Source organism: Lucilia cuprina, chromosome 5, assembly GCF_022045245.1.
Source record: "Lucilia cuprina isolate Lc7/37 chromosome 5, ASM2204524v1, whole genome shotgun sequence".
NCBI classification, from domain to species: Eukaryota; Metazoa; Arthropoda; class Insecta; order Diptera; family Calliphoridae; genus Lucilia; species Lucilia cuprina.
The window spans coordinates 53,914,800-53,940,824 of record NC_060953.1 but is presented as its reverse complement, the minus strand read 5'-3'; the positions used below and the strand labels follow the sequence as shown (position 1 = coordinate 53,940,824).

General features: G+C 30.9%; 6 protein-coding genes across 7 annotated transcripts in view; 4 read left to right on the top strand and 2 right to left on the bottom strand.

The window, feature by feature from the left end:
• Positions 1–1,975: 1,975 nt before the first annotated feature.
• LOC111679195 lies at positions 1,976–3,451 on the top strand. Its single transcript, XM_023440721.2, has one exon. The coding sequence runs from the start codon at positions 2,027–2,029 to the stop codon at positions 3,407–3,409; it is 1,383 nt and encodes a 460-aa protein (XP_023296489.2). The 5' UTR covers positions 1,976–2,026; the 3' UTR covers positions 3,410–3,451.
• Positions 3,452–5,677: 2,226 nt separating this feature from the next.
• On the bottom strand, positions 5,678–8,353 carry LOC111679185 (T-cell activation inhibitor, mitochondrial). The gene is made up of 3 exons (XM_023440706.2): positions 8,192–8,353; positions 7,555–8,116; positions 5,678–7,125 (listed from the first exon to the last, which is right to left on the bottom strand). The coding sequence occupies exons 2-3, from the start codon at positions 8,113–8,115 to the stop codon at positions 6,178–6,180; spliced, it is 1,509 nt and encodes a 502-aa protein (XP_023296474.2). The 5' UTR covers position 8,116; positions 8,192–8,353; the 3' UTR covers positions 5,678–6,177.
• Positions 8,354–8,717: 364 nt separating this feature from the next.
• LOC111679180 lies at positions 8,718–10,385 on the top strand. The gene is made up of 5 exons (XM_046952095.1): positions 8,718–8,876; positions 8,933–9,106; positions 9,418–9,801; positions 9,862–10,002; positions 10,063–10,385. Exons 1-5 carry the CDS (start codon positions 8,818–8,820, stop codon positions 10,340–10,342), a joined length of 1,038 nt encoding a protein of 345 aa, XP_046808051.1. The 5' UTR covers positions 8,718–8,817; the 3' UTR covers positions 10,343–10,385.
• A 255-nt stretch (positions 10,386–10,640) lies between these two features.
• LOC111679208 lies at positions 10,641–13,501 on the bottom strand. Of its 2 annotated transcripts, none has more exons than XM_046951451.1 (3): positions 13,196–13,501; positions 11,386–11,854; positions 10,641–11,308 (listed from the first exon to the last, which is right to left on the bottom strand). In XM_046951451.1, the coding sequence occupies exons 1-3, from the start codon at positions 13,237–13,239 to the stop codon at positions 10,775–10,777; spliced, it is 1,047 nt and encodes a 348-aa protein (XP_046807407.1). In that variant the 5' UTR covers positions 13,240–13,501; the 3' UTR covers positions 10,641–10,774. The 2 variants fall into 2 exon arrangements, with proteins under 2 accessions (XP_046807407.1, XP_023296504.2); XM_023440736.2 differs by having other exon boundaries at positions 11,386–11,839; positions 13,196–13,497.
• Positions 13,502–13,657: 156 nt separating this feature from the next.
• LOC111679188 (exocyst complex component 1) lies at positions 13,658–21,269 on the top strand. The gene is made up of 9 exons (XM_023440711.2): positions 13,658–13,961; positions 14,027–15,947; positions 18,036–18,782; positions 18,838–19,065; positions 19,132–19,581; positions 19,647–20,010; positions 20,075–20,204; positions 20,268–20,775; positions 20,847–21,269. The coding sequence occupies exons 2-9, from the start codon at positions 14,034–14,036 to the stop codon at positions 21,192–21,194; spliced, it is 4,689 nt and encodes a 1,562-aa protein (XP_023296479.2). The 5' UTR covers positions 13,658–13,961; positions 14,027–14,033; the 3' UTR covers positions 21,195–21,269.
• A 3,886-nt stretch (positions 21,270–25,155) lies between these two features.
• LOC111679168 (sodium- and chloride-dependent GABA transporter 1) overlaps positions 25,156–26,025 on the top strand; it is an 81,976-nt gene continuing 81,106 nt past the window's right edge. Inside the window, exon 1 of the mRNA XM_023440683.2 lies at positions 25,156–25,457. The gene's annotated coding sequence lies outside the window, so the exon portion shown is untranslated. The remainder of the gene's footprint in view (positions 25,458–26,025) is intronic.

The window sequence follows — 26,025 nt, the reverse complement described above, 5'->3', positions numbered from 1 at the left end:
ATTTAAACGTGTTTAAACGAAGTTATAAGCAATTTTAGTTTTCTCATGATTTTGACCAAAATATCGATTTTTGAAGGAAAATATAAGTGATCACAAAATAAGCTCCTTTTTCAATTTAAACGTGTTTTAACGATGTTATAAGCTCCTTTTTCAATTTAAACGTGTTTTAACGAAGTTATAAGCGATTTTAGTTTTATCAAGATTTTGACCAAAATATCGAATTTTCAAGGAAAATATAGTGATCACAAAATAAGCTCCTTTTTCAATTTAAACGTGTTTTTACGAAGTTATAAGCAATTTTAGTTTTCTCATGATTTTGACCAAAATATCGATTTTTGAAGGACAATATAAGTGATCACAAAATAAGCTCCTTTTTCAATTTAAACGTGTTTTAACGAAGTTATAAGCGATTTTAGTTTTCTTAAGATTTTGACCAAAAATATCGATTTTTGAAGGACAATATAAGTGATCACAAAATAAGCTCCTTTTTCAATTTAAACGTGTTTTAACGATGTTATAAGCTCCTTTTTCAATTTAAACGTGTTTTAACGAAGTTATAAGCGATTTTAGTTTTATCAAGATTTTGACCAAAATATCGAATTTTCAAGGAAAATATAGTGATCACAAAATAAGCTCCTTTTTCAATTTAAACGTGTTTTTACGAAGTTATAAGCAATTTTAGTTTTCTCATGATTTTGACCAAAATATCGATTTTTGAAGGACAATTTAAGTGATCACAAAATAAGCTCCTTTTTCAATTTAAACGTGTTTTAACGAAGTTATAAGCGATTTTAGTTTTCTTAAGATTTTGACCAAAAATATCGATTTTTGAAGGACAATATAAGTGATCATAAAATAAACTCCTTTTTCAATTTAAACGTGTTTTAACAAAGTTATAAGCGATTTTAGTTTTCTTAAGATTTTGACCAAAACATCGTATTTTCAAGGACAATATAAGTGATCACAAAATAAGCTCCTTTTTCAATTTAAACGTGTTTAACGAAGTTATAAGCGATTTTAGTTTTCTTAAGATTTTGACCAAAAATATCGATTTTTGAAGGACAATATAAGTGATCACAAAATAAGCTCCTTTTTCCATTTAAACGTGTTTTAACGAAATTAAAAGCGATTTTAGTTTTCTCAAGATCTAGACCAAAATATCGATTTTTGAAGGACAATATAAGTGATCACAAAACAAGTTCCTTTTTCAATTTAAACGTGTTTTAACGAAGCTATAAGCGATTTTAGTTTTCTTAAGATTTTGACCAAAGTATCGAATTTTCAAGGGCAAAGTGATCACAAAATAAGCTCCTTTTTTTAATTTAAACGTGTTTTAACGAAGTTTTAGGCGATTTTAGTTTTCTTAAGATTTTGACCAAAATATCGTTTTTTTAAGGACAATATAAGTGATCACAAAATAAGCTCCTTTTTCAATTTAAACGTTATAAGCGATTTTAGTTTTCTTAAGATTTTGACCAAAATATCGATTTTTGAAGCAACATAGGTGATCTCATATTAAGCTCCTTTTTTAATTTAAACGTGTTTTAACGAAGTTATAAGCGATTTTAGTTTTCTCAAGATTTTGACCAAAGTATCGGTTTTTGAAGGACAATATAAGTGATCACAAAATAAGCTCCTTTTTCAATTTAAACGTGTTTTAACGAAGTTATAAGCGATTTTAGTTTTCTTAGTTTTTTTTTCTTTAGTTTTTTTTTTTTTTTGAAGGAAAATGAACTCATTTTAAGTGCACCGATACAATGTATCGATTTAGTTTTTGGGATTTGCTTTTATATTTAGCAAATAATAAAATTAATTATTTTTTTTAACAATAAATTGATATTGAGTAAATATTATATTTCCTTTGCATTAACTATTTGATATTAGTTTGTAAAGACAAACAAATATTTAGCAATTCTGATAAGAATCTGTAAGATAATTTGTAAAGCTAATAAAAAATTGAAATCTTCCCATATAAACCCCTTGAACTGTGAATACAAACGAACATTATATTAGAAATTGTTCGAAAATGTGGTTTAAAACCATATTATTAAGTTTTTTAATTGCAACAACAAGTGCCGTTACAGTTAATCTACCAACGGATATTTCAACATATCTCCAGGATCAAGGATATTTTAAAGATCCTGTGAATAATATTAACAATATAACAAATGCTTTTAATGATGCGTTAAAGTCCTTAAATTTAACGGATATAGAAGTAAATATTATTTTAAATCACATAGAAGACTCACAGCTGGATACAGAGGAATTTGAAAAATCTTTAAAATATTTATTCAATACTACTCTACGCACAAACTGGCAAATGAAATATATTTTACAACAAATTGCCATCGCCGCTAATAATCTAACGGTAAATGAAGTGTTATATGAAATATTGTGGCAAGAATTAAGCAGAGATCCTAACAAAAGGAATCCATTTTTATATATCGAATTGTACAGAGATTTGGAAGGAGTTTTGAAAAATTTCACAAGTATTAAGTTGATAACTTTACAAAATGAAATACGAACAAATGTTGTGGAATCTAGTGCTCTAATAATACAAAGTTTCTTTATAAATAACTCAACTATAAAGCAATTGTTGAAGGAGTTAAAGCCGCTTAATAACTTATATCAAACAACCATACCACGAATCTTTGAAAATCTGAATGGCATAGAAAATCAATGGCTGATAACGAAGGAACTCTTAGATTTTGATAATCACACCCAGGAAGCTGTATATAATCACTTAAGCTATATACAATATTTAACTGCTCATAGTGAAGTTGTACCGTATGGTATCTATAAAAATTTGGAAAAACTTATAGCCCGTATAGATTTTATAAATATTTCTATAAGCCAACGTCAGATATCCTCTAAACTATTACCTCTATCTATGGGTAATTTATTTGCTAGCCAAAAACTATGTCTACGTAATGCCACCACTAATTACTATCTATACGAATGTCCACAAACCTATTTAATGTGTACAAACTTTATAGGCGATAACCTAAATCCGATAAATCGTAAAAAGGCTGCCTTTGAAATAGAACGCATAGGCAATGACCAGTATACTCTGCGCAGTCCCTATTGGGGTCGTTATTTTCATTTGCAAAATAGTACTTTGAAAAATATAACATCATCGTTTAATGTTAATAACACTAGCAGTAGTGTGGCGTTTTCGAAAATAACAAAAAATCTATACAGTCATGTCGATGCCTCATCTTGGTTTATACGTTTTCAAGGCAATCACGCCACTATTGTTGATTCCTCGGAAACTTTTTACGTTTGTGGCGGTGATTCTTCTCACTGGAATAATATGGAAAAATATTCCTATACAAGACCATCAAAGGATTTTCGAGGAAAAGAAAATGAATGTTTGTGGTTATTTGAAGATTGCAGTGATGTCGTTTAATTAATTGGGAGAAATTTTAACGTTTTTAATTTGATTTCTGAAATGTTATTACTATATTAAAATAATTAAGAATACAATTTTGTCCAAACAAACAATCGATGTCGTATCGTTGTAGCGTTATATGTCATGGAAATTTTTCAAATATACAACCGTACATCACCGATTGTGAATTGGACAAATGTATTTTGACGAAATTTTTATATATTTTTTAAAAACTTTTGAGAATTAAATGGTTTTTAAACTGAAAATTGTATCAGTAATTACAAAATATTTGTTCAAACGATGTCGTATTCTTGTAGCGTTGTTAGTCAATAATAAAACAATTATGACATAATACGATACAACCTTACAACACCGATTGTGAGTGGGACAATTGCTTTTAAAAGTAATTATAAAAAATGTGAGTAGGGCTATAAGGGATCAAAGTCGAAGTACACTTTCGAGCAGTTCTAAATGGCTGGTTCGATGTCTGACTAACCATGGAGTATAGGAATTTTTATATTTTACTTCATGAAAGGATTTACAAAGTGCACGTAGTGCTTATTTACAAAACTTATTTACAGAACTTATTTACAAAACTGAAATTGGTGACAAACAATATTCAGGTACCGCGAAGAGTTTACTCGTTAGAATCTTCCAACAAAGTTGCAAATAAAGCGGAGCTTAATAAGATTCTAATGATGTAAAAAAATAAAACGAACTTGAATAGTATTTACAAACTGAGATCCATTTTCGATTAACGAAGTTTTAAGTGATTTTTGAACTGAAAACTCGAATGTTTAAAGAAAATATAGGCGATCACATCTTTGGATCGTAAATATATTTCAAAGATCTAGTCCTAGAATTAATTGTGAAAAATATTTCAGTTTCTGGATCTTCAGTATGAACCCCAGCACCACTTTATATCCCAATTTAGAGCCATCCGTGTACATACATACTTTACATACTTAAAAAAGTTGGAAAATTCAAAAGGTACCTTTTGAAAAACGAAAAAGGACCAAAAAGCTCTCTTTTATGGCTTCTAACTTAAGCCAAGCTTTACATTCTTAAATTCATGATTCTAGCCAATAACAACACACTAGTTCTGCTCTCCCTCTGCTACTCTTGCTCTGCTGCTCTCGCTCTGCCTTGTGTTTTTATAAACTAGAGTACACAAAAACAAAATTTACCGTATGATGTATTTTGTTTTTGTTTTTTGCAATTTCTGTCTGAGCATGAATAAAAAATCTCAATTGTTGATGACAATCAGTCCACCCGGGGGCATTTTACCTTGGTGAAGCCTCCGCCTTGGTGTTATTGCAATCTCGGGGTATAAAGAGGTGGCCAATACCTGTAGTCTGACCGGGACTAAAAAATTGGTTGCAGTCTACTGTTTGGCTTAGTCCTTGCATAGATTGACAGAGGTCAGATCAGAGCACCGCATAATCTGGTACCAGTGGCCCGCAGGACTATGTCCTGGATGGTCAGTTGATTGAGGTTCCTTCGGGATCCACGTAGTGATTGTGGTTTAAACCCAAATTCGCGGGGAGAATAAGTGACGGTTAAAAGACTGACGTAAAATAAAGTCAATATTTTGGGATAAGTTCGGTGCTGTTGCCGGAACAACAGATACCCCACAGAGAAGTGGCTGTGGAACTAAGCGTTGGAAATGAGTTGGTATTAATTATATATGGTACTGGATTAATGTGGGGTACGGCGTGTCGTATGTTCTTCTCTTATAAATGAGTCGTATGAATAAGATGTGTGCTGGGTTGAATGATGATTTAATGAAAGGTATCATATACATTTGATACCATTGAATTTATCTTCCTTGTCCAGATATGTTCAGAGTATACTCTGTTCATATCAGAATTACCACTGTGTGTCCCTGTGAGTAAGAACAATGTCTTTGGCTTATTTATGGATCATTCTTCGGTCCAACGGTTACGTCTCTAGGTGCTGTTGCCGAACCAACAGAGGCCATCCAATGGTCAGAGATTAGATAACTCGAGATCTCCAGCAAAGTACTTGTGCATGAACCGGTCAAAGCCAATGTACAAAAATTGCCATCTGAGTTCTTCTTTGAAGAATAAAGAGGCGATGGTAGACCGTACTCAAGTCTACCCAGTGGATGAAAAACACCACCATGAGATAAGGCCGTCAAGGCAGGTAATCATGTGAAAACTGTCAAACAGACCAACAGACGGACATGGCTTAATCGACTCTGCTAACTATAAGGATCCAGAATATATATACTTTATAGGTTCGAAAAGGATATAAAAATATTAAAAAAAATACACAATTTACAATTCATTTTAGTATCTTTTATATTACATTAATAGAATATTTGTTAAAATTTGTATAACTGTTTACTTATTTATATCGTCAGAGTACAAAGTGTGGTTAAGTCTAATTGTTTAATTTATGTGAAAATAAAACTTAAAGCCTTTATGTATTATTTGTAATTTTTGTCTAATGACAAGTTTCAAGTTTTATCTTACTAACTTTAACACATTTTCTCATTATATTTTACACTACAATTCAATTTAAAGCCTCTTTTGTTTGGTATTATTTTAAATAATATAAAACTTTCTTTTTTGGCTTTTGTTAAAAACCACACAAACTTAATAATAGTTTATACTAATTATAATATTTATAATTTCGTAGTCATTTAAATTAACATAACAATATAAACATTTTCGACAAGGAACTAATTAATTAATTATATTAAAAGTCAAGTCAATAAAACTATTTATACATAAACTAACAATTATAAGAATAAATAAATACTATCGTTTATCAAAGTCCCATGGTATGCAGACTATACCATCTGTTAAAACTGTATAAAAATTTGTTATATGCAATTCTAAATCTTTAAACAATGACGAATTGTATTTGAGTAGTGCCCTTAGTGATTCAATCATTTTTTCTGGTGTCACTGAATCGTCTTTGGTCAGTGATTTTAGGCACAATTGTTTAATGCATTTTTCAGTCAAATCTCTTTCGATATGTTTTTCCTCTTGGTATTTTTGATTGCGTTCCTTTGCCACTTCTAGATTGGATGTTATAAAATCGACTAACATAAAACCGGGACAAGTAGCGGGTGCTATCAATTGTCCCGTTGGACTTACCATTAATGGACCTGCTTCGGATTCAATAACAATTTCATAATCCTGTAATGTATCTGGCCAAGATTTTGGAAATTTCTTAACACTCAAATAGTCACCCAATGTTGTGGTGACTTTCATTAGATGTCCCGCATATTCCACTGCCTGTTGTTTCGGCATAAATTTTCGTCGTCCTATTTTTATTTGTTTCAGAACACGTGATAGTGTATTTTCATAGATGGGTATTTTCTTGAGGAAAGCATCGTGGCTAGGAATGTTTCGTATGAATTCAATCCAATTGTTAAGAACATCACCGGTGAAGAGCATAACATGACCCTCTAAACTAATGCCTGTAAAGGGTGCAAATACCACAACGCGACCTTTTAAATGTTTCATGTGTTCGCCATGCATAGAGGCGAGACGTTCGAGAGTTTTGAGGCAACCACGATAATGTTCAAAATTCCAACCACAATCGTAGCGTGCATCTTTTAATTCTAAATTCTGAATAACAGTTTTTTGAAGTTTATATACATCCGCTTTGAGTGACTCAAGATCTTTGGAACGCGTTTTAGCCAAAGTGGCGTTATCGGTAATCCAGGTATCAAGTGGTTTCTTTATTTCCTCCTTTGCCTTAAGGACAAAAAAAATCACAGATAAATACTTGGATAATCTTCTAATTATTTCTAGAATTAATTATAGTACTGGTTTAATTCAGTACTTGTTCAGTTTTAGGTTAGTTTAAGTTAGTTCTGGTTCAGTTCAAGTTCAGATCTACTTCAGTTCTAGTTCAGTTCTAGTTCAGTTCTAGTTCAGTTCTAGTTCAGTTCTAGTTCAGTTCTAGTTCAGTTCTAGTTCAGTTCTAGTTCAGTTCTAGTTCAGTTCTAGTTCAGTTCTAGTTTAGTTCTCGTTCAGTTCTAGTTCAGTTCTAGTTCAGTTCTAGTTCAGTTCTAGTTCAATTCTAGTTCAGTTCTAGTTCAGTTCTAGTTCAGTTCTAGTTCAGTTCCAGTTGAGTTCTAGTTCAGTTCTAGTTAAATAGCCTTAGATGGAAAGCTAAGATACCTTATAATATGAACTTTCGAATCCTGCAAATTCTGAACCATAATTATAATCTTGAGCTGGTCTAAAACCCATTGTACCACTGCCACCACCATAAGAAGCTCCTTGATTAGGTTTCACTGGCGCGCTTTTAACAGTCTTTATATAATCCGTCGATAAATTACACAATTCCAATAATTCCTGAATAATTTTTTTTGGATCTTGTGAACGACTATCCAGTGTTATTTTAATTAACTTAAACTTGTTGCGTTCTTCTACATTTTCTTCGCGTATGTAAAATTTTAATATTTTCTTTTCGCGTAAAGCATGATATTTACGTTCATATAACATTTGCATATGTGAACTTAGCTGCTTTAAGGAATCTTCATTGACGGAACGCTGTTCAGGATATTGACCAAAGAGATCGGGATGTACCGCAAAATAAAAGGGCCTTAATGCAGCTGCTAATTCAGTGCTGAGACAACGTGTTGTCGGCAAAAATAATCTAGGCAATACGTTAGACTTCTGTGGCAAAAATAGTGAGGGATTCTTAAGTCCATTTATAACAAAGTTCTTCAACAGCATCCTTTAAAATAAAATTAATTCTATTATATAAGTTTTTGTTGAATAGTATAGAGTGGAAGTTATTTAATTTATTTACCTTTTGTTTATTGTCAAGTTATTTTATCACATCAATAATATAAAATGTTTAGGTATTTATTATTTTTTATATTTTTAAATAAAAAATATTGTATATTTTAAACAAAAACTACTTAATTAAAAACTAATGTAAACCAGATATAATTATTATGAGAATAACATAATAACAACTGCTGACTTTTTTGTAAACAAACAATAAATGTCAAGGCGAATTAATATTTTTTATTAATTCGCCTTACTAAATGCGGCATAGTAAAAGGTTGCCAGTTTTAAAAAAAAACTCATAAAATTATCTAATAAATATGTAAAAACAATTGTTAAAGTTAACAGTGGTTTACTACACACTTTTTCCATAAAAAACAGGTTTTAATAATCATTACTAACTTAATAATCGTTTTTGCATACAGCTTTCTGCCTTATGCTAGTTTACCCTAATTTTTGTCAAATATAAATATGTAGTAATATAAAATATGGCAGCACAACAACATATTTTATTAATTAATATGGCAACTTTTTTACCATTTGTTTTGATTTCTACTGTGATTTACTAAATTTTCTTTATTTACTTGCTATTGTGATTAATTTAAAAATTTTTTTAATATTTTTTGGCATTTCCCACACATAACGATGCCAAATTTTGTGCAAGGTGTTTGTGAAGAATTTTGTCCAGAGGCAGAATCTAAATTGTAAGTTCAACTATAATATGTACTGTGTAGATATGTTCAAGATAATTTCATTGTAGAAGAACGCGCGAAAAACTCTTAAATTTCTTTGAGTATAAAGATGGTCAGAAACATGTACCTGGTACATTGGTTAAGTGTTTTGCCCGTTCGGCAGCAGGTATAAAAACACCCAAAGCCAAGGATATGAGAACGGAAAGATGTCTACAACGTTGCATAGAGTATTTGTTAAAGGAGTAAGTATAAATTTAGATATTTAGCAAAATAAATGGGAATATAAAGACACTTACTGGATGTATTTTTGTCTAGAAATAAAGCAAGTTATTTACCATATTATCCTCTAAAAATAGGTAACAGTTACTGGCCTTATTTCCGTCTAGAATTTGGCCCAGTTACTGACCGTTATTAAGTCTAGAATTATGATCAGTTATTGCCCGTATTTCTGTCTAGAAATAGTGCCTTTAACAAACCAAATTTCCGTCTAAAAATAAGGATAGTTACTTTGTTTAAAACATTTTTAATCTAACTTTAAATTTTTTTATTACAGCATTATACTAGATAAACGAAAACCTTTTAATCTTGTTTACGATTTCATATTCGATCGTCTGCGTGCTATAAGACAAGAGATGGTTATGCAAAATTATAATGCTAAGCAAACTATCAAATTATTACAGCCCATGATTATGTTCCTAAGCTATAGTCGTTATAAGTTATGTGAAGAAGCTGTTGATAATTTCGATCCCAAAATATGTGAACAACATTTACAAGAGTGTCTAAAAAGGGCTTTAGTTTGTTACGATGAAATATCACTGGATGATTTAAAACTAATTGATATTTTCAATCGTGCTTTTCTAGAGGCATTATATCAAATTTTCAATTTAGGCTCTGTGGATGCCTTAAAGCGATGTCTTACCTTGCCCCAGGAAATAAGGTGTGTGCATTTAAGGTTTTATTATTAAAAAAAACATTAAATTAATTTTTCTTTTTACAGAACCCACTCACTTTTTTCCCTAGTCTTTAAAATATCTCTTAGTTATTTACAAGGTAACTACTATCGCGTTTTAACTGGTCTCCAAACTCTTCCTCATATTCTATGTGCAATGGGATGTTTAAAATTACCCACTCTTAGAAGGTACTATATAATATTATAGAATGTAATACTATTACTTTATATAATCTCTTTCTGTTTTAGAAATCTCTATGAAATATTTGCAAATGCTTACAGCAGTAAACAACTTTCCGTACCGGTCGATTTTGTGCAACGTCTTACTGCTCATGCCAATGTAAATGAACTCCTTGAAGATTGTAAATACTACAATATTAAGATTCTCGATGATAAATTACATTTAAATTTTCAAAAAAATGATTTTAATTCCAAGATAACAATACTGAAGTGCAAGCATGAATATTTTGTTGATGTAAAATTGAAAAATATTTATTTACCTGAAGTTTTGTTAATGAAAAAGATGTAAAAATAAGTTATTCTAAAATAAATTGTGTTAAATGTAGTTTTGGATTTTTAAATATCAAAATATCTTTATCTGAAATGGTTTTGGTAAAAATTAAAAATGCTCAGAAAAATTATATTTTATTTTTATTTAAAATTTAATATTTATTAAAATTCAGAATCTTAAAAAAATAGAAAATTCAAATGTTTGATAATTCTTTTACAAAAAATTATGTTTAAGAATTAAAAAATTAAGATTTTTATAAAAAAAAATTAAGAAGAAATTATTTAATTTCCAAAAATATTTTTTTTTAATATGTATGTATTAAAATTTTTAATTTTTTTTTAATTTCAATTTTTTTTTTCCAAAAAATTATTTTTTCATAAATTTTATATTTTCTATAAAAATGAACAAAAAAGGAATTAAAATTTTTAACTTTTACAAACATTTCCTTAATTAGTAATTTCTTCTGGTAAAAGCAAATTTCGTAGTACACAAATACGAAAGCATTTGGTATTTATATCGAAAACCAAAAAGATCTGATTCTCCTGGTCCAGTTACAAACTCATAGGGTGTCATTTCTTCAAATTTTACTAACGCGAAAAGCATACTTTTAAACGACTGTATATTGTTTATTTCCTTATTTTCAGTGTTAGCTCCGTCTGACATATATTCCATTATAGCTTCTTTTTCTTTTCCGACCGCCGTTTCAAACATTTTCATTATAGGTCCTTTGCCATCCTTGTCTGTCATATTTTCCGTTATGATTTCTTGGTTTTTCTTTTCTGAAATTGTCTCTGTTATAGTCGTTTTAACTCCTTTTCTTATTAAATGGTTACGTTTAAAATATGAATCAATTGTATTGAAGATCATTAAAGGTGAATGTGGTACCGATAACTTGCTGAGAAAAAGAACATAATCATAAAATACTTTCAAGGGCAATTCATTGAGTTTGTCAACCATTGACGTTTCCTTATGAGTAGAAATTTCCTTAAATAGTAATAGAATATTTAATTTTTTTATTATTTACATAAATAAAATATCTACAAAGTCTGCAAATAAATTACCTTCTCTACAGCAGTTTGTAAACTTTTATCTTCCAGGTTAGTGGCAAATTCAAACATTATTATTAATCGATCTAAGTGAAGACCTTTTATTGTATCTTTAAAATAACTTATGCAAGTTTCACAAATCGATTGAACCATATATTTGTCACATATACGATACAATTCCATTATTTCTTCTAAAGTAAACTTTTTAAGATTTGATGAATTATTATCATAAATCATATGGCAAAAATTTTTGAAATCATGCGGATCAACATCATTTATGCGTATTCCTTTATCTTTTTCTGCTTCGATAAAGTCTCCAGTTAGCATTCGTTCCAATACTGGTGATTCTAAAACGAACATTATTTTATGACCGTTTATTGTTTCAGCCGTTGCGTCATCGGGTCCAACAATAAACTTGCAGTCGGACAATAATCCTGAATCCAAGAGTTTTACAAATTTATCCGATCGTCTTAAAAGAAAAGTACTTAATTTAAAATTTTGTGGTATATTATGGATAAGACCATGGTGATGGAGTTTCCATCCGTATTTAATTTTTTTTAACCGTTATGTCAATACCCACATACGAGGATGTTTTGTCATTTTTAAAGTGATATAAATATCTCGAGATCTATATATCGTATCGGCTTGAAATGCTTTCAGAGTAAAATTTTAAATTTTATGACATACCCGGGTATGTTGGGTATTGATGTACATATGTACGTAATTTTGCTCGGATATGGACAAAACGGTTAAGTGTACATTAGTCTGGCCCCATTTTGTATAGAAAAATATGTAATAAAATATCTGTTTCTAACTAAAACAAAAGTTAGTTTCAAAATTGCAAAAAATCGAATAGTCGACTTTTCGTAAATTAAAAATGTCGTAAGATCGACCTGTCATATATTGCAAAAAGTCGATATAATCGTGGTAATAACTAGGGCTCTATAGTTGAAAGGAAAAGTCGACTTTTCGAATTTTTTCATTTAGTTAAAAGTCGACTCTTTGCATTTTATGAAAAGTAGATTTTTCAACTTTTCGACTTTCTTCATTTAAATAAAAATCGACTTCTAGACTTTTCGACTATAAGTATTTTATAAAAAGTCGACTTTTTTCGACTTTTTGACTATTTTCGACTTCTTTTTACTTTTTTTCCGACAATTTTTTGACTTTTTTCGAGTTTTTCCGACTATTTTAGAGTTTTTGAATCTTTTTTTTCCACTTTTTTAAAATTTTTGACTTGTTTCTACAATTTTTGATTTCTCGACTTTTTACGACATTTCGACTTTTTTCGACTTATCGACTTTTTTCGACTTTCAGAGATTTCGTTTTTTTTCGACTTTTATTCACAAAGTCGACTTTTTTCATAGACGATAGTCGAGTTATCGACTTTTTTGGAACAAAATAGTCCACTTCGACTATTTTCGACAAAAAGTCGATTGTTCGATTATTCGAAAGTCGATTTATAGAACCCTAGTAATAACTAGTAATGAAAAGTACTTGGCAACTCTATCCTAACAATGTTAAAAATTGTGGAATCCCCAATTAAAAAGAAGAGGAATGGCCAATGAAGTAGACGCGATTGAAAGTTAATACCCATTTTGCATGAATAAACATAAATATGTATTTAGAAATAAAACAAGCTTTCCATTAAATAATATTTTAATTATATCGCAATAAAAGTATGAAAAGGTCATCTCAAATTTACTATTATATGCATTTGTTTGCATTAAAATGCAAAAGATCTTTAATGTCTCTAAGCCATGGCAAAGAAACCATAAATTCCAGTTTAGTAAAGAAAATTAATATTAAATACGTATTTACTTACTCTGAATCTTGCCAGTAAGTCGATTCCCTTTTTATTACCGACATTGCTTTTTTTGTTAATTTTAATTTTAGGAATTAGAATTAAATTTAAGTAAAGCACACAGTGATCACAATTCAAACACCCAAAATATTTTTTTTTTCAAATAAGTACGCCAAAAGAGAAAACAACAAGGTATATTAGTACTTCTCTACAGTCAATTGAACTGTCATAACTTGTCTGTTGTTTCTATGTTGGTGGTAATTTTCTACACAACAAAGACAAGCATTTGACATTTTTAGCCAGTAGAGCAAAATATCAGCCGTGCATATAACTACACCATGTATGAATTAGCCTTTGACTACTTCTTTGTTCAAGTTTTGTTTATTGTGAATGACATTTAAGCCAACCAGCTGTTGTTAACTGCGTAAACATCATATTCACAATGGATTATTCAATAAAAAAACCCCACCAATTAGCATTTTGGCATTTAGTGTGATGAAGAAGAGGAGATAATATACAGGAAAAAATAAAAAAATATATCGAAGAGCCATTTTGGAAAATACAATTCCGCCATATTTTACCGGCTTTTTTCAAAATATTTACATTTTTATAAAATGTAAACAAACCCAAAAGTTGTATAAGTTTTGAAATTATAAAATAAAACCCAGATATTAAGTGAAAGGTCGCCTGTGTCGCAGCCTCAAAAAGTATATAGAGACAGACGAGTGGTTCTAGCAACGCGTCTGCAAACGACAAAAGTAGTGAAAAAATCAAAACAAACGAAATTGTAAATAGGAATACAAAATAAGAGTGTTGGAAAAATAGTGTGTCAATCAATTTTATTTATTTTAGATATACAATGATGAACGGCCACAATTTCGCCTTGGGCTCTGGCAGCTCAGCACCCATTGTGAATAATTTGTCATTGGCATCGGCCGCAGTGCCTGTCTCTCATAGTGCTACAACTTCACCTTTGTATTTCACCCACATCTTACCGAGCAGCACCACAATAATCGAACAGCCTTATTCCACGGATCTAGAAGAGCAAATTGGCAGCAGCTGTGGTGCGGTGGGCGAAAGTTTTCTAATCGAAGAAATCATCGATGAACGTGATGAAGAGGGTAACATAGTCATAGACACGGGCGAATTCTTTATATCCGGCGACAGTATACAATATTATGCAGTTCCTGAATCGATGCCGCCTCAAATAATAATGCAGCCCTCGAATTCATCGTCTACAGATTCGCTAGCAGCCTATACGGCCGAATGTGTTGTGCAGGGTGGAGGAGCCGGCGAAGAAATCTTACCGGACTCTACGGATGCTAATGAAGTGTTTGATGAATACGTTACGGCGCAATTAAATCTGGACAGTAATCAGTTTGATATAACATCCCAACACCTGATGGCAGCAAGTCACATTAAAATGGAAAATTTAGTCGACCACAGCCACAATCCATTGGGAATTAAGCAAGAGAGGTCGGACGACCTCAATTATACGTGTAAAAACAATAAGGAAAGAAAAGAGAAACAGCGATTAAATGAAAAACTAAAAAAGTCACAAACTACCAAACGTTGGAAGCAGACAAAAGTACCCATACGCATAACACAAGATGAATTCAATGTCACCCTGTGGTCAGCACTCAATTCAGAAGATGAAGATGGAGAAGAGGAAGATGTCGAAGAAGAGCCCGAAGAAAATAATATTGAAAGCGAGCTTGATAATGTTAACATGAAAAAGGAGTCATTTAACTTGGAAACTAATGAAATGTTATTGAAATCCAGCACACTAGAAGAAGCGGAACAACAGGTGCAGCACATTTTAATGAACGAAACTAGTAGCAAAGTTCATGTACATGAAGGCCTCTCGCCGGCGGAATATGTCATAGTTCCAGATCCATTTACCGGTGATATAGTCGAAGAAGAAGTAGAAACAGCAAATGAGAGTATTATCGAAGATATAAAAACTGAAGAAACCCTATTAAGCACTAAATCAAATGATTTTACTTTAATACAAGATCAAGATCATCAGATAAACGATACTGAATTAACAGAAACTTTTCCAACTGCACCAACCGTCTTCAACAATTGCAATAACCTATTAGCATGTCCGCAAACGTCTCCTGAGGTAGAGGCAACAGTCAAACTGAAAAGTCTGCCGGCCAAAAAAGCAATAAGCACGCCCGCAAAGAAACCCCCAAGTGCTACTACATCTACTACCACATCATCACCACCACCAGCAACTGCAAATACACCTGCTTACACAACATCTGCCACCGAATCGGGGACAGTGACGGTGTTTCGTTGTACATTTCGAAACTGTAATAAAGAGTTTCGCAATCACTCAGCCATGCGTAAACACTCTGCAACCCATGGGCCGCGCGGTCATGTCTGCGCTGAGTGTGGCAAATCTTTTGTAGAAAGTTCAAAACTAAAACGTCATCAATTGGTGCATACGGGCGAAAAACCTTTCGAGTGTACATTTGAAGGTTGTGGTAAACGTTTCTCCCTCGACTTTAACTTGCGTACACATGTTCGTATACATACGGGTGATCGACCCTATCATTGTCCAGTCGAAGGTTGCCACAAATGTTTCGCCCAATCCACAAATCTCAAGAGTCACATGTTGACTCATTCAAAACCGAAACGTAAATGGCCCAGGCCGGTTAATAATAAACCCCTACTAGCACGATATGGCCGTCTTGAATTGGGTGAAAATCCTGATTTGGTATATTTGGAAACTAACGAACAATACGGCCCTATTTTAGACAATTCATAAACAACTTTTCTATTCTTTCTTTCTCTTGTGTTTATATCTTTGCAATTTTTCACTGTATAATAGTATTGTAAAGTTACGTGGAAACATAACAACTTTTTAGCATACATTTTTTTTGAGAAAATTTTTAAACAAATTATAAATTTGTAAATTTTTATAATTTTTTTTACCTTATATAATTTAGAAAAATTTTAAATTTGTATAATTTTCATAATGTATTATTAATTAAATTAATAATTAACAAAAACAAAATAACATTTTTATTACAAAATACATACATAGTATACATAAACATATATAGTTTAATAGTAATTCAATATAATTTTTTTTCTCTCTCTTATTTTGTTCATAAATCTTTTTTATTTCTGTGTAATCTAATTTAATTAATATGGATGAAATGATTAATATTGAAGTAAAGATAGTTTGTATATGTATATATAAATGGAATAAAAAAAAATAAATATTTACTTAAAAAAATAAACATACAAATTTCAATTTATCTGAATTTGAAAATATAACCTCAGAATTTATCCATCATACCTTTTAGGTTTTCAATATACCTATTGTGTTATGAAGTTTCAGAAAATTCGGTGTTATTGCAGAAATATTTCAGTTAATTACTAAAAATAATGTAAAAAAACGAAATTGTAAATTCTGAAAAATCGAGATTTGTAAATTGGAAAGTCAAAAAGTCGACTTTTCTATAAAACTCTACTTGGACGACACCTTCACACATATATTAACTACCAAATTAGGGTTCTATAGTTGAAACGAAAAGACGACTTTTCGACTTTTTGTATTTTATGAAATGTCGACTTTTTGCATTTTATGAAAAGTCGACATTTCGACTTTTCGACTTTTTGCATTTTATGAAAAGTCGACATCTCGACTTTTTGCATTTTATGAAAAGTCGACATTTCGACTTTTCAACTTTTTGCATTTTATGAAAAGTTGACTTTGTGCATTCAGTTAAAAGTCGATTTTTCGACTTTTTCATTTAATTAAAAGTCGATTTTTCAACTTTTAATATTTTATAAAAAGTCGACTTTTCCGACTTTTCGACTATTTTCGACTTTTGACTTTTTTCGACTATTTTCGAGTTTTTCCGACCAGAGTTAAAAATTTATAAAGTTGCCAGAAGCGTAAATTTATAATGTTGCCATTTAACATTATATTATTATTATTATTATTATTATTATTATTATCATTATTATTTATTATAAATAAAAAAATTTTATTTATATTTTTTCTATTTGTTGCAATTTTTTGAGTTTTTTTCGACTTCTTTCTATTTTCGACTTTTTCCGACTATTTTTGACTTTTTCCGACTTTTTCTGAATTTATCGACTTCCTTCGACTTTTTCCGACTTTTTTGACTTTTCGACATTTTTCGTTTTTTCCGACTTTTTGATTTTTTTTCGACTTTCCGACTTTTCGACTTTTATTTAAAAAGTCGACTTTTCCACTCTTTTTCATAGACAATAGTCGAGTTATCGACTTTTTTGGAACAAAATAGTCGACTTCGACTTTTCGACATTTTTCGACAAAAAGTCGATTGTTCGATTATTCGAAAGTCGATTTATAGAACCCTACTACAAATGTATATATAAAAGCGCACAAAAAAACAATCAGCTGTAAAAATGACTTCACCTTATTAGTTGCGCCTTGATATGTATAAAACGCTGTACATTCGCATTTTTGCCGTTACCTCCATATTTGCAAAGTGATCGTCTCTCTGGTTTTGCATAGAAAATTATTTTTTTTATTTTCAAAATAAATTTTAAATAATTTTCTTTGCTATTTAAGTACAATAAATAATGCTTCTTCTTTTAATAATTGTTTTGTTTACATCACAAAGTGTGTAAAATCGCTCTGCAAAGAAGACTCAATAATACTATTTACAACTATGGCAACATTTTGCAATCAGCTGTTACAATTGACATTTTGACAACAAAACTAATGTTTTTTTTTTCTTTTTCAATAAAATTTATCATCATAGAATTTTTTTTGGGGAGGCGTAAATAGAACTGCTTTATTCTATCAATGTTATCATTGATATTAATTAAACAAAAAGAAACGTATTAATAAAACATACTACACTCACATAATAAAATGCTATCTATTGGCTCGTTGGCCAACATTAAACATGTACTTCAAAAGGAATTATTTAATGGGTGCGGTGAGCGACTGCTCTCCGTGGTGACGGTAACGAAAACCTTCAAAAAGAAACGGGCCTGCTATTTATGCGTTGCCACGACACCACCACCCGTACCACAAGTCACAGTGTGTCTGGTAAAACAGGCCGAACAGAAAGATGGTGATTATAAGAAGAAACGTGTCTGGCAATTGGACGAAATCAAATGGCTAGACGGCCGTAGTGAACAGTTCGATATTCATGAGTTCGATGTACAGGTTGAGAAACTATACAAATGGTATGCACTTAACTTGCATGAGCGGCAAAATTTTATTGCTGTTCTGTATAAGCAAATCCATAAATATGCTCGTGGTGCTAAAGCAGAATTTCGCAATATTCCAACGGCTTGGCTAATGGATAAATCACCGGAAAAATTAATGGGTATGGATGGTAGTGGTGGAGGTCGTGGTAGTATACGTAGTTCATCGACTGTTCGTGACGGCAGTGGACGTGGTGAAGGTTTGCGCAAAAACGGTGGCGAAACTGAAGACGAAGAAGAAATGGAATTTACCGAATTTACTGCTTTGACCGATAAAGAAGCTTCGGAATTGTCGAAACTTTTTAATGAATGTGATTATGCGGTAAAGGATGCCGAATTGCTAATTGAAAAGTTATCAAAAGAATTACATGATTTAGATGGTGTAAGTAGAGTATGTTTAAGGAAATACAACATTTTTTTTAACACAATTCGTTTAGGCAAATATGCAATCAGTATTAGCTTCGGAAAAACAAGTTATGCTTTTAATGGAACACATTGATAAAGCTATTGGTGAAGCTGATAAATTCGAAGAACGTTTAGATTCCTATGAGGAAATTTTGGGTCACGTTAAAGAGACCATGGAAAAGATTGGTGGCAAAAATGCCATGATTAAAATTGCCAACAATAATAATATTAAGCTTAAGGAGGAATTAAGTCAAATTATAGTAAGTAAAAATATCTTAAATAAATATAAAAATATATTCTCAATAATCTTTTACATCTTTTATTAGTCCCAGTTGGATTTCCCAATTGCCTATCAACAAATATTGCAAGCACCCGATTTAAATACACCAGAAGGTCGTAAAGCTGCCATAATTGCTGCACAAAGCTTACAGCAGGCCTTAAATAGTGATATTGATCCTTCGCTTCAGCGATTGGTCGCAGTGCGTGATCAAATGAAACGTTTTGAAAACTGGAAAAAGAATTTCTTAGCGCCTGTGAAAAAACATTTAAATTGTCTTTTCATACATTTGTCCAATGAAATTGGTGATATGTCCTTATCGAGCACAGAGCTAGTATTGCCGAATCATTCGTCAGTGCATCAACGTTTAACACCCCACACGGAATTGATGCATTGGATAAAGGCAATGGATCGTACGATATACGATGGTCTAACCACGGTCTACACTAATTCTTTGAGTAAAATTTATGAGCGTGATATAAGAAATTTTTTCACTTTGGTATGCGAGCTTTAAGTTAAGTTTTTGGTTTTTATGGATTTTTCTAATTAATTATATCCTTTAAGGCTAAAATACAAATTTCGGAAAAATTACGCAATTCACGTGAAGATTTAGATCTGTCGACATCTTCTACTTCTAAGAAAGCTGCTGTATCCTCCGTACCCCATGGTACACTGGGTGTGAATCGTGAACAATGGGGTCCTGGTGTAGATGCAGCTGATCGAGAACGTTTTGATGCGGTTTTGGAAAAGGTCTTAGCTGAATTGGAACCTATTGCTTTGCAAGAACAAAAATTCTGCATTAATTTCTTTCAAATGGATGTGTTAAGTCCCTCAGCAAAAAGCGCTAATTTAGATGTAATGGAAAAAAGTGTTGATATGTCACAGTCTATGTTACTATCACCATCTTCGGTCAGTGGTGCTGGAGATGGTAGGCGTTTTTTTATAAAGTTTGCTGGAGTTTTTTTTAATTATTTCGTTATTTTTGTTTACAGCACAATTTCCACAAAAGAAAATTGATCGTCAAATCAATGAAGAAGTTCGTAAGTTAATGAACGCTTTGTTTGGCTGTCTGGAACAGGAACTTATTAATTTCATACAAAGTTTTGAACGTTTTGATTGTTTGTAAGTGTTACTTTAAAAAATATATTCGTATGTATTTGTGCATTTAATTTAACTTTTCTTCAGCTATTCTCTTTATGTATTGGAACGTTTAAATCAACATGTCATGTCCGCCCAAGATACACATTCCTTTTTAAGCATGACCTTTGCCTCGGTACTGGTACATGTTAAACGTAATTTTGATCGTTTTATGCAGCAACAATTACAATCTATACGTGATGCCAAATTGCCTAAACGCTCGAAATGCGGCATCTTACCGTATGTGGAAAATTTCGAATATTTCTCACAAACAACCGAGGATTTCTTTAGGAAATCAACACGTCGCACCGATGGAGAAAAGTATATACAATTGATAAATGCCATATTCGAGGGCATTAATACACATGCCAAGGATCATCCTAAAACACCACTACAAGTGGTGCGCATGGAAAATTATCATCATATGTATTCACTGTTGGCACGCTTAAAGGTACTCAGTTTGGATGAGCTAAAGAAAGAGGCCAAGTCGCGTTACAACGAAGCCTTAACGAATTATGTTATACAGTATTTTGGCAGACCATTGGAAAAATTAAATGTAAATATAAGATTTATTTTTGTTTTTAAGAGGGAAACCCTTATGCTAACCATTTGTCATCATAATTTTAGCTCTTTTTTGAAGGTGTACAACAGAAAATTGCCCAGGGGGTAAAGGAAACAGAAATAAGTTATCAAATGGCTTTTTCCAAGCAAGAGTTGCGCAAAGTTATCATACAATATCCAGCACGTGAGGTGAAAAAGGGTTTGGAAAATCTCTATCGCAAAGTGGAGAAACATTTGTGCGAAGAGGAGAATCTTTTGCAAGTAGTATGGCATGCTATGCAGGAAGAATTCATTGTACAATATAAATTCCTAGAAGAGCGTATACAGAAGTGTTATGCCGGTTCTATGATTAGTTTAGAATTTAATATACAAGACATTTTAAATTTCTTTTCAGATATAGCGCGTTCCCATTAAAGTGTTATTGCATACATTTAAATTTTAATTTATACATTTATTTATTGATATTAAACAAATAAAGAAAATTAAAAAAAAACATTTTATCTTGTTTTATAGTCTTGATATAAGAAAATTTTAAAACTTTTTGGGCTTAAAATATTTCATCTTATATTTTGCATTACCGAGGTTTACCTCTGGTGGCGCCCCTGATGGGTCTGTATGAGTTTTAAGTTCTCAATAAAACTTCATCTTTATTTTGTAAAAGTTTCATTCAAATATAGAGAAATAACAGATTTATTTCCCATTTTCTTTGTCGAATTTGTTCTTAATACTAATTTACTCCTGTTTTTTATTTAACTGTTAGCATCACTGTTAATTAAGTTCTCGCTGAAACGTTCTATTTAATTCACTGCAAACAAAAGCTCTGAATTAAACAAAAACAACATTAAAAGCCTTTCTTTGATCCTATTGCACACACACTCACACTAACACGCTTTAATAAACGAACTTTTTCTGTCATTCTCAGTTTTCTTTTATTTGTCAGTTTTTCGTGTATATTTCGTAAAAGTTGTTTGCTTTAGTAAAGGCTCTAGTAAATTAATTAAAATAAAACTATTAAAAATCTTTTAAATATTATAATTTTTAAACATTTATAAAGAATAATAGTGGTTTTATTGTATTCTTCTCGAATAAGTTCAAATTCATAAATATTTTGTGTGATTTTTGCGTTTAAAGAATAGTGACAAATGTTAGAGCCAATTTTATTAAAGACGAGTAGTGTTGTTGTTTTTTTTTTCTTTTTTTATTTGTTATGGCGGTCAATTGATTGTGTGCGATTGGGAATTGTTAAAAAAAAAAACAAAACAAACAAACGGGAATAGAGTGGAAAATATGTTTTTTTAAAGATATTTAAAAATCAAATTGTTTTCGAAAAAAATTGAAATAACAATACAGGAGTTCCTAGTGAATCTATTAATGGAGATTGTTTACATTGAAAAAGTACTATGAAAATGATTGGTGATTTACTTTGCACGATACCTATATGTACCTGAAACAGTAGTAAATGGTAAGAATATCAATATGTAACTATTTTGCTTATTTATTTTCTATTTAATAAGTAGTAAAGTCTACTCTATAGTTTAGTCTATAATCTAATCTATAGTCTAGTCCCGACATCGACAGAGCGTAAAATTTGCTTTTCTCACTAAAAACAGTTCAGTTCGGTTTTTTTGTTGCATTCTTTGCACTTAAAGAAAAATTTATAACATTTTTTATTGTAGTAGCATAATTTAAAGTGTACTCTATATGAAATGTCTAGTCTATAGTCTAGTCTATAGTCTAGTCTATAGTCTAGTCTATAGTCTAGTCTATAGTCTAGTCTATAGTCTAGTCTATAGTCTAGTCTATAGTCTAGTCTATAGTCTAGTCTATAGTCTAGTCTATAGTCTAGTCTATAGTCTAGTCTATAGTCTAGTCTATAGTCTAGTCTATAGTCTAGTCTATAGTCTAGTCTATAGTCAAGTCTATAGTTTAGTCTATAGTCTAGTCTATATTCTAAATATTCTAGTATATATTCTAGTCCATAGTTAAGTCTATAGTCTAGTCTAGTCTATAGTCTCTAGTCCTGCTATGAGTCTTGATATTAAAAAAAATTTTAAAATTTTTAAAATATTTCACCTTTTACATATGATAGGTCTTAGAGTTGCAAGTTCAAACCTTTCCTTAAGTATGTGAAATTTTCTTCAAATTGTATAAACTATTCACAAATAACAGATTGATTTCCCTGTAGTAGCTAGAGCCTTCGCCAAAGCTTGAATCCAAAAACAGAAAGTTGTCTTAATTACTTATTTGTATCAGTTTTGAATGCGAATATTAGATCCTCTGTTCAAATTTATAATATTTGAAGACAATATCCTTTTAGAAGGTTTTTACACCAGTTAACAATTTATCAACACAATTTTAGTTCCCTCAACTGCATTTCGTATGAGGTACTGCAAACACAAGCGAAATATTTATATTTTAACTGAAAATACAAAAGTCCGTTTTTTCGATAACTACAAGAGATACAGCAAAAATAAGCGAAATATGTGATCACTATCATAGATCGATATTTTGAGTGAAAATATAAAAGTCCGTTTTTCTGAAAAACTATAAGACATACAGCAAAATAAATCTAAATATGTGACTTTTATTCTCTACAAAGGACTATAAGAGAATATAAAAAAATTACAAGAAAGTATAAAAGTTTTCGAAAACTATCAGAAATACAGCAAGAACAAGCGAAACTTTTGATCACTTTTATTGCCTACTACAGGGTGAAAATACAAAAGTCCGTTTTTTTCGAAATCTATAAGAGATACAGCAAAAACCAACGAAATCTGTGTTCACTTTTATTTCCTAATAAAAACCGATATTTTGAATATAATTTCAAAAGTCCTTTTTCCTCGAAAACTAATTATAAGAGATACAGCTAAAAGAATCAAAATCTGTGATCATTTTTATTTCCTACCACATTTTCAGTTTTAATTTTATTATATACTACAGGAGCTACAATATTTAAATTTTAGATAAGGTATTTTGACATTCATATGAACATTTAAAGAAAAATGGGCTGACTTCTAATGATATGAGATATGAGCAAAAATCCGAGACAACCTCTGAAAATTTTATCATGCCTTGTGTTTTTTGTTTTTTATTTCGTTTAGCGTTGTTGTTGTTCATTTTGTTTTGATTTTAGTGTGGTATTAATGTAGTCGGGAAAAAATTTATAAAACCCACTATGGTGAGTGGTATATAAGATTCGGCACAGCCGAATATAGCACTCTTACTTGTTTACATTAAAATCCTTATTAGCACTTGTAAATATTAGCAAAGTTGCAATAATTTTCGTAGCATCGTCCATAATGTCAAACTTTGACCCACTATTACTCAGTGAGTTTTTGACCGATCTTGTTTTTAAATTTCTCTGAAATGCTCTAAAAGTGTTCAATGAGCAATTTTATATGTAGATAAATTTGGCAGCCGCAAAATATGCCCCTGTCATAGCCACTCTAGGCCACATTTTTCTGGTTTCCAAGCAGATACGTCCATTTTCGCATTTTCTATTAGCGATCGGTACTATATACAGCAACTTTTAAAGATAAAATTGTGAACCACTTTGAACTGCTTGTTCTATCTGGGATGTTTTTCTGTAATGCTCAGATCGAAACATTTTAAAGGTGAAATCGTTGTCAGATGTTGCTAACTTACAACTGCATTACCTTTGGAAACTTTTACGAAAATTTCAGACTAATCCATTTGGACTCCATCGTGTTTATTAACAGGCGGATGTACGGACAATCCCATCTCTTTAATATATTTATAAATGCTGATATTCACCCCAATCGCCAATAGAAGTGAACATTTTGTTCCCTTTGAAATTTTCATTTCCCTCGAGGGGAAAATTGTTATCATGAACTTGTTGTAAATAATTCATTCACAATAGTTGAAAATGGGAACATATATCTCGTGAAATGAGTATTGGCGATAGGCGTGATTATTACAAATCGGCATAATAATTATATTAATAGGTAAATCGTGGTTCAAAAGTCTAGTTATAAAAATCAACTAAATAGTAATCAATGATTACTAATCATTGATCTTACCTCGTTGTCTTGGTAATTTGTTAATCAGGGATGTGAATTCATCTCAATTCATCTGGCAACACTGCAGAATACAGTAAATACAAATTTAAGAGTACATAATAGCATTTCTCTTTGAATATTATTTGCAAAATTATTAATTCAGTTTTGATCGTTTCGTGTTGCAGTCTTATAAAATTCTGTTTTGGCCTTTCAGTGCAATTTTAAATGTTTTAACGAAAAGTATGCAAATTCGGATTAAATGAAAAACTTGCGTGTGAATTAACAGAAAAAAGTTGATAGAAATTAAAGTAATAAAAAAATAATGTGAATACTATAAAAAAATATATACCATAAAAACCTGTATAAAATTATTTACCAAAATTATTAAAATGTTTTAAGCAAATAAGTGTGTTAAAAAATAAAAAAAGTTAAAATAAAATTTATTTTTAATAATAAATAATTGTAGTAGTATACATATTCATTCAAATTCTTAAGTGTATATTTTGTGTTTTTCTTTCCCCTGTTTTTGCGGTAAAGTCTGTGTATGGTTAGGTGACTCCAGGACAACATTGAGCTTCTTCTTAAGTTTGCTTCCTGGTTTGACGAAAGATAAGAAATGGGAAAACACTAAAAAACAGAATTAAACAAGATATTGTAGGTATGTATGAAAAGTTATTTGTCTTGTATGTTTTTTTCTTTTAAATAAAAAACAGTGTTGGCAACTGCTTTTTATTATGAACTTGAAACTTTTTTGAATATTTTTTAAAAATTAAAGTTATAAACAAATCTTATTTACTGCCTTGGTTGTAAATCAGTTATTGGTAGATAATTACACACACTTGACTATATAGTAGACATTCTTCTAGACTATGAGCTATATAACTATAGACTAGACTATAGACTAGACTATAGACTAGACTATAGACTAGACTATAGACTAGACTATAGACTAGACTATAGACTAGACTATAGACTAGACTATAGACTAGACTATAGACTAGACTATAGACTAGATTATAGACTAGATTATAGACTAGATTATAGACTAGATTATAGACTGTAGACTAGACTGGAATATAGGCCAGACTATAGACTAGACTATAAGCTTGACTACAGGCTAGACTATAGACTAGGCTATAGGCTAGACTATATACTAAACTGAAGGCTAGACTATAGGCTGGACTATAGACTGGACTAGACTATAGACTAAACTACAGACGCACGAT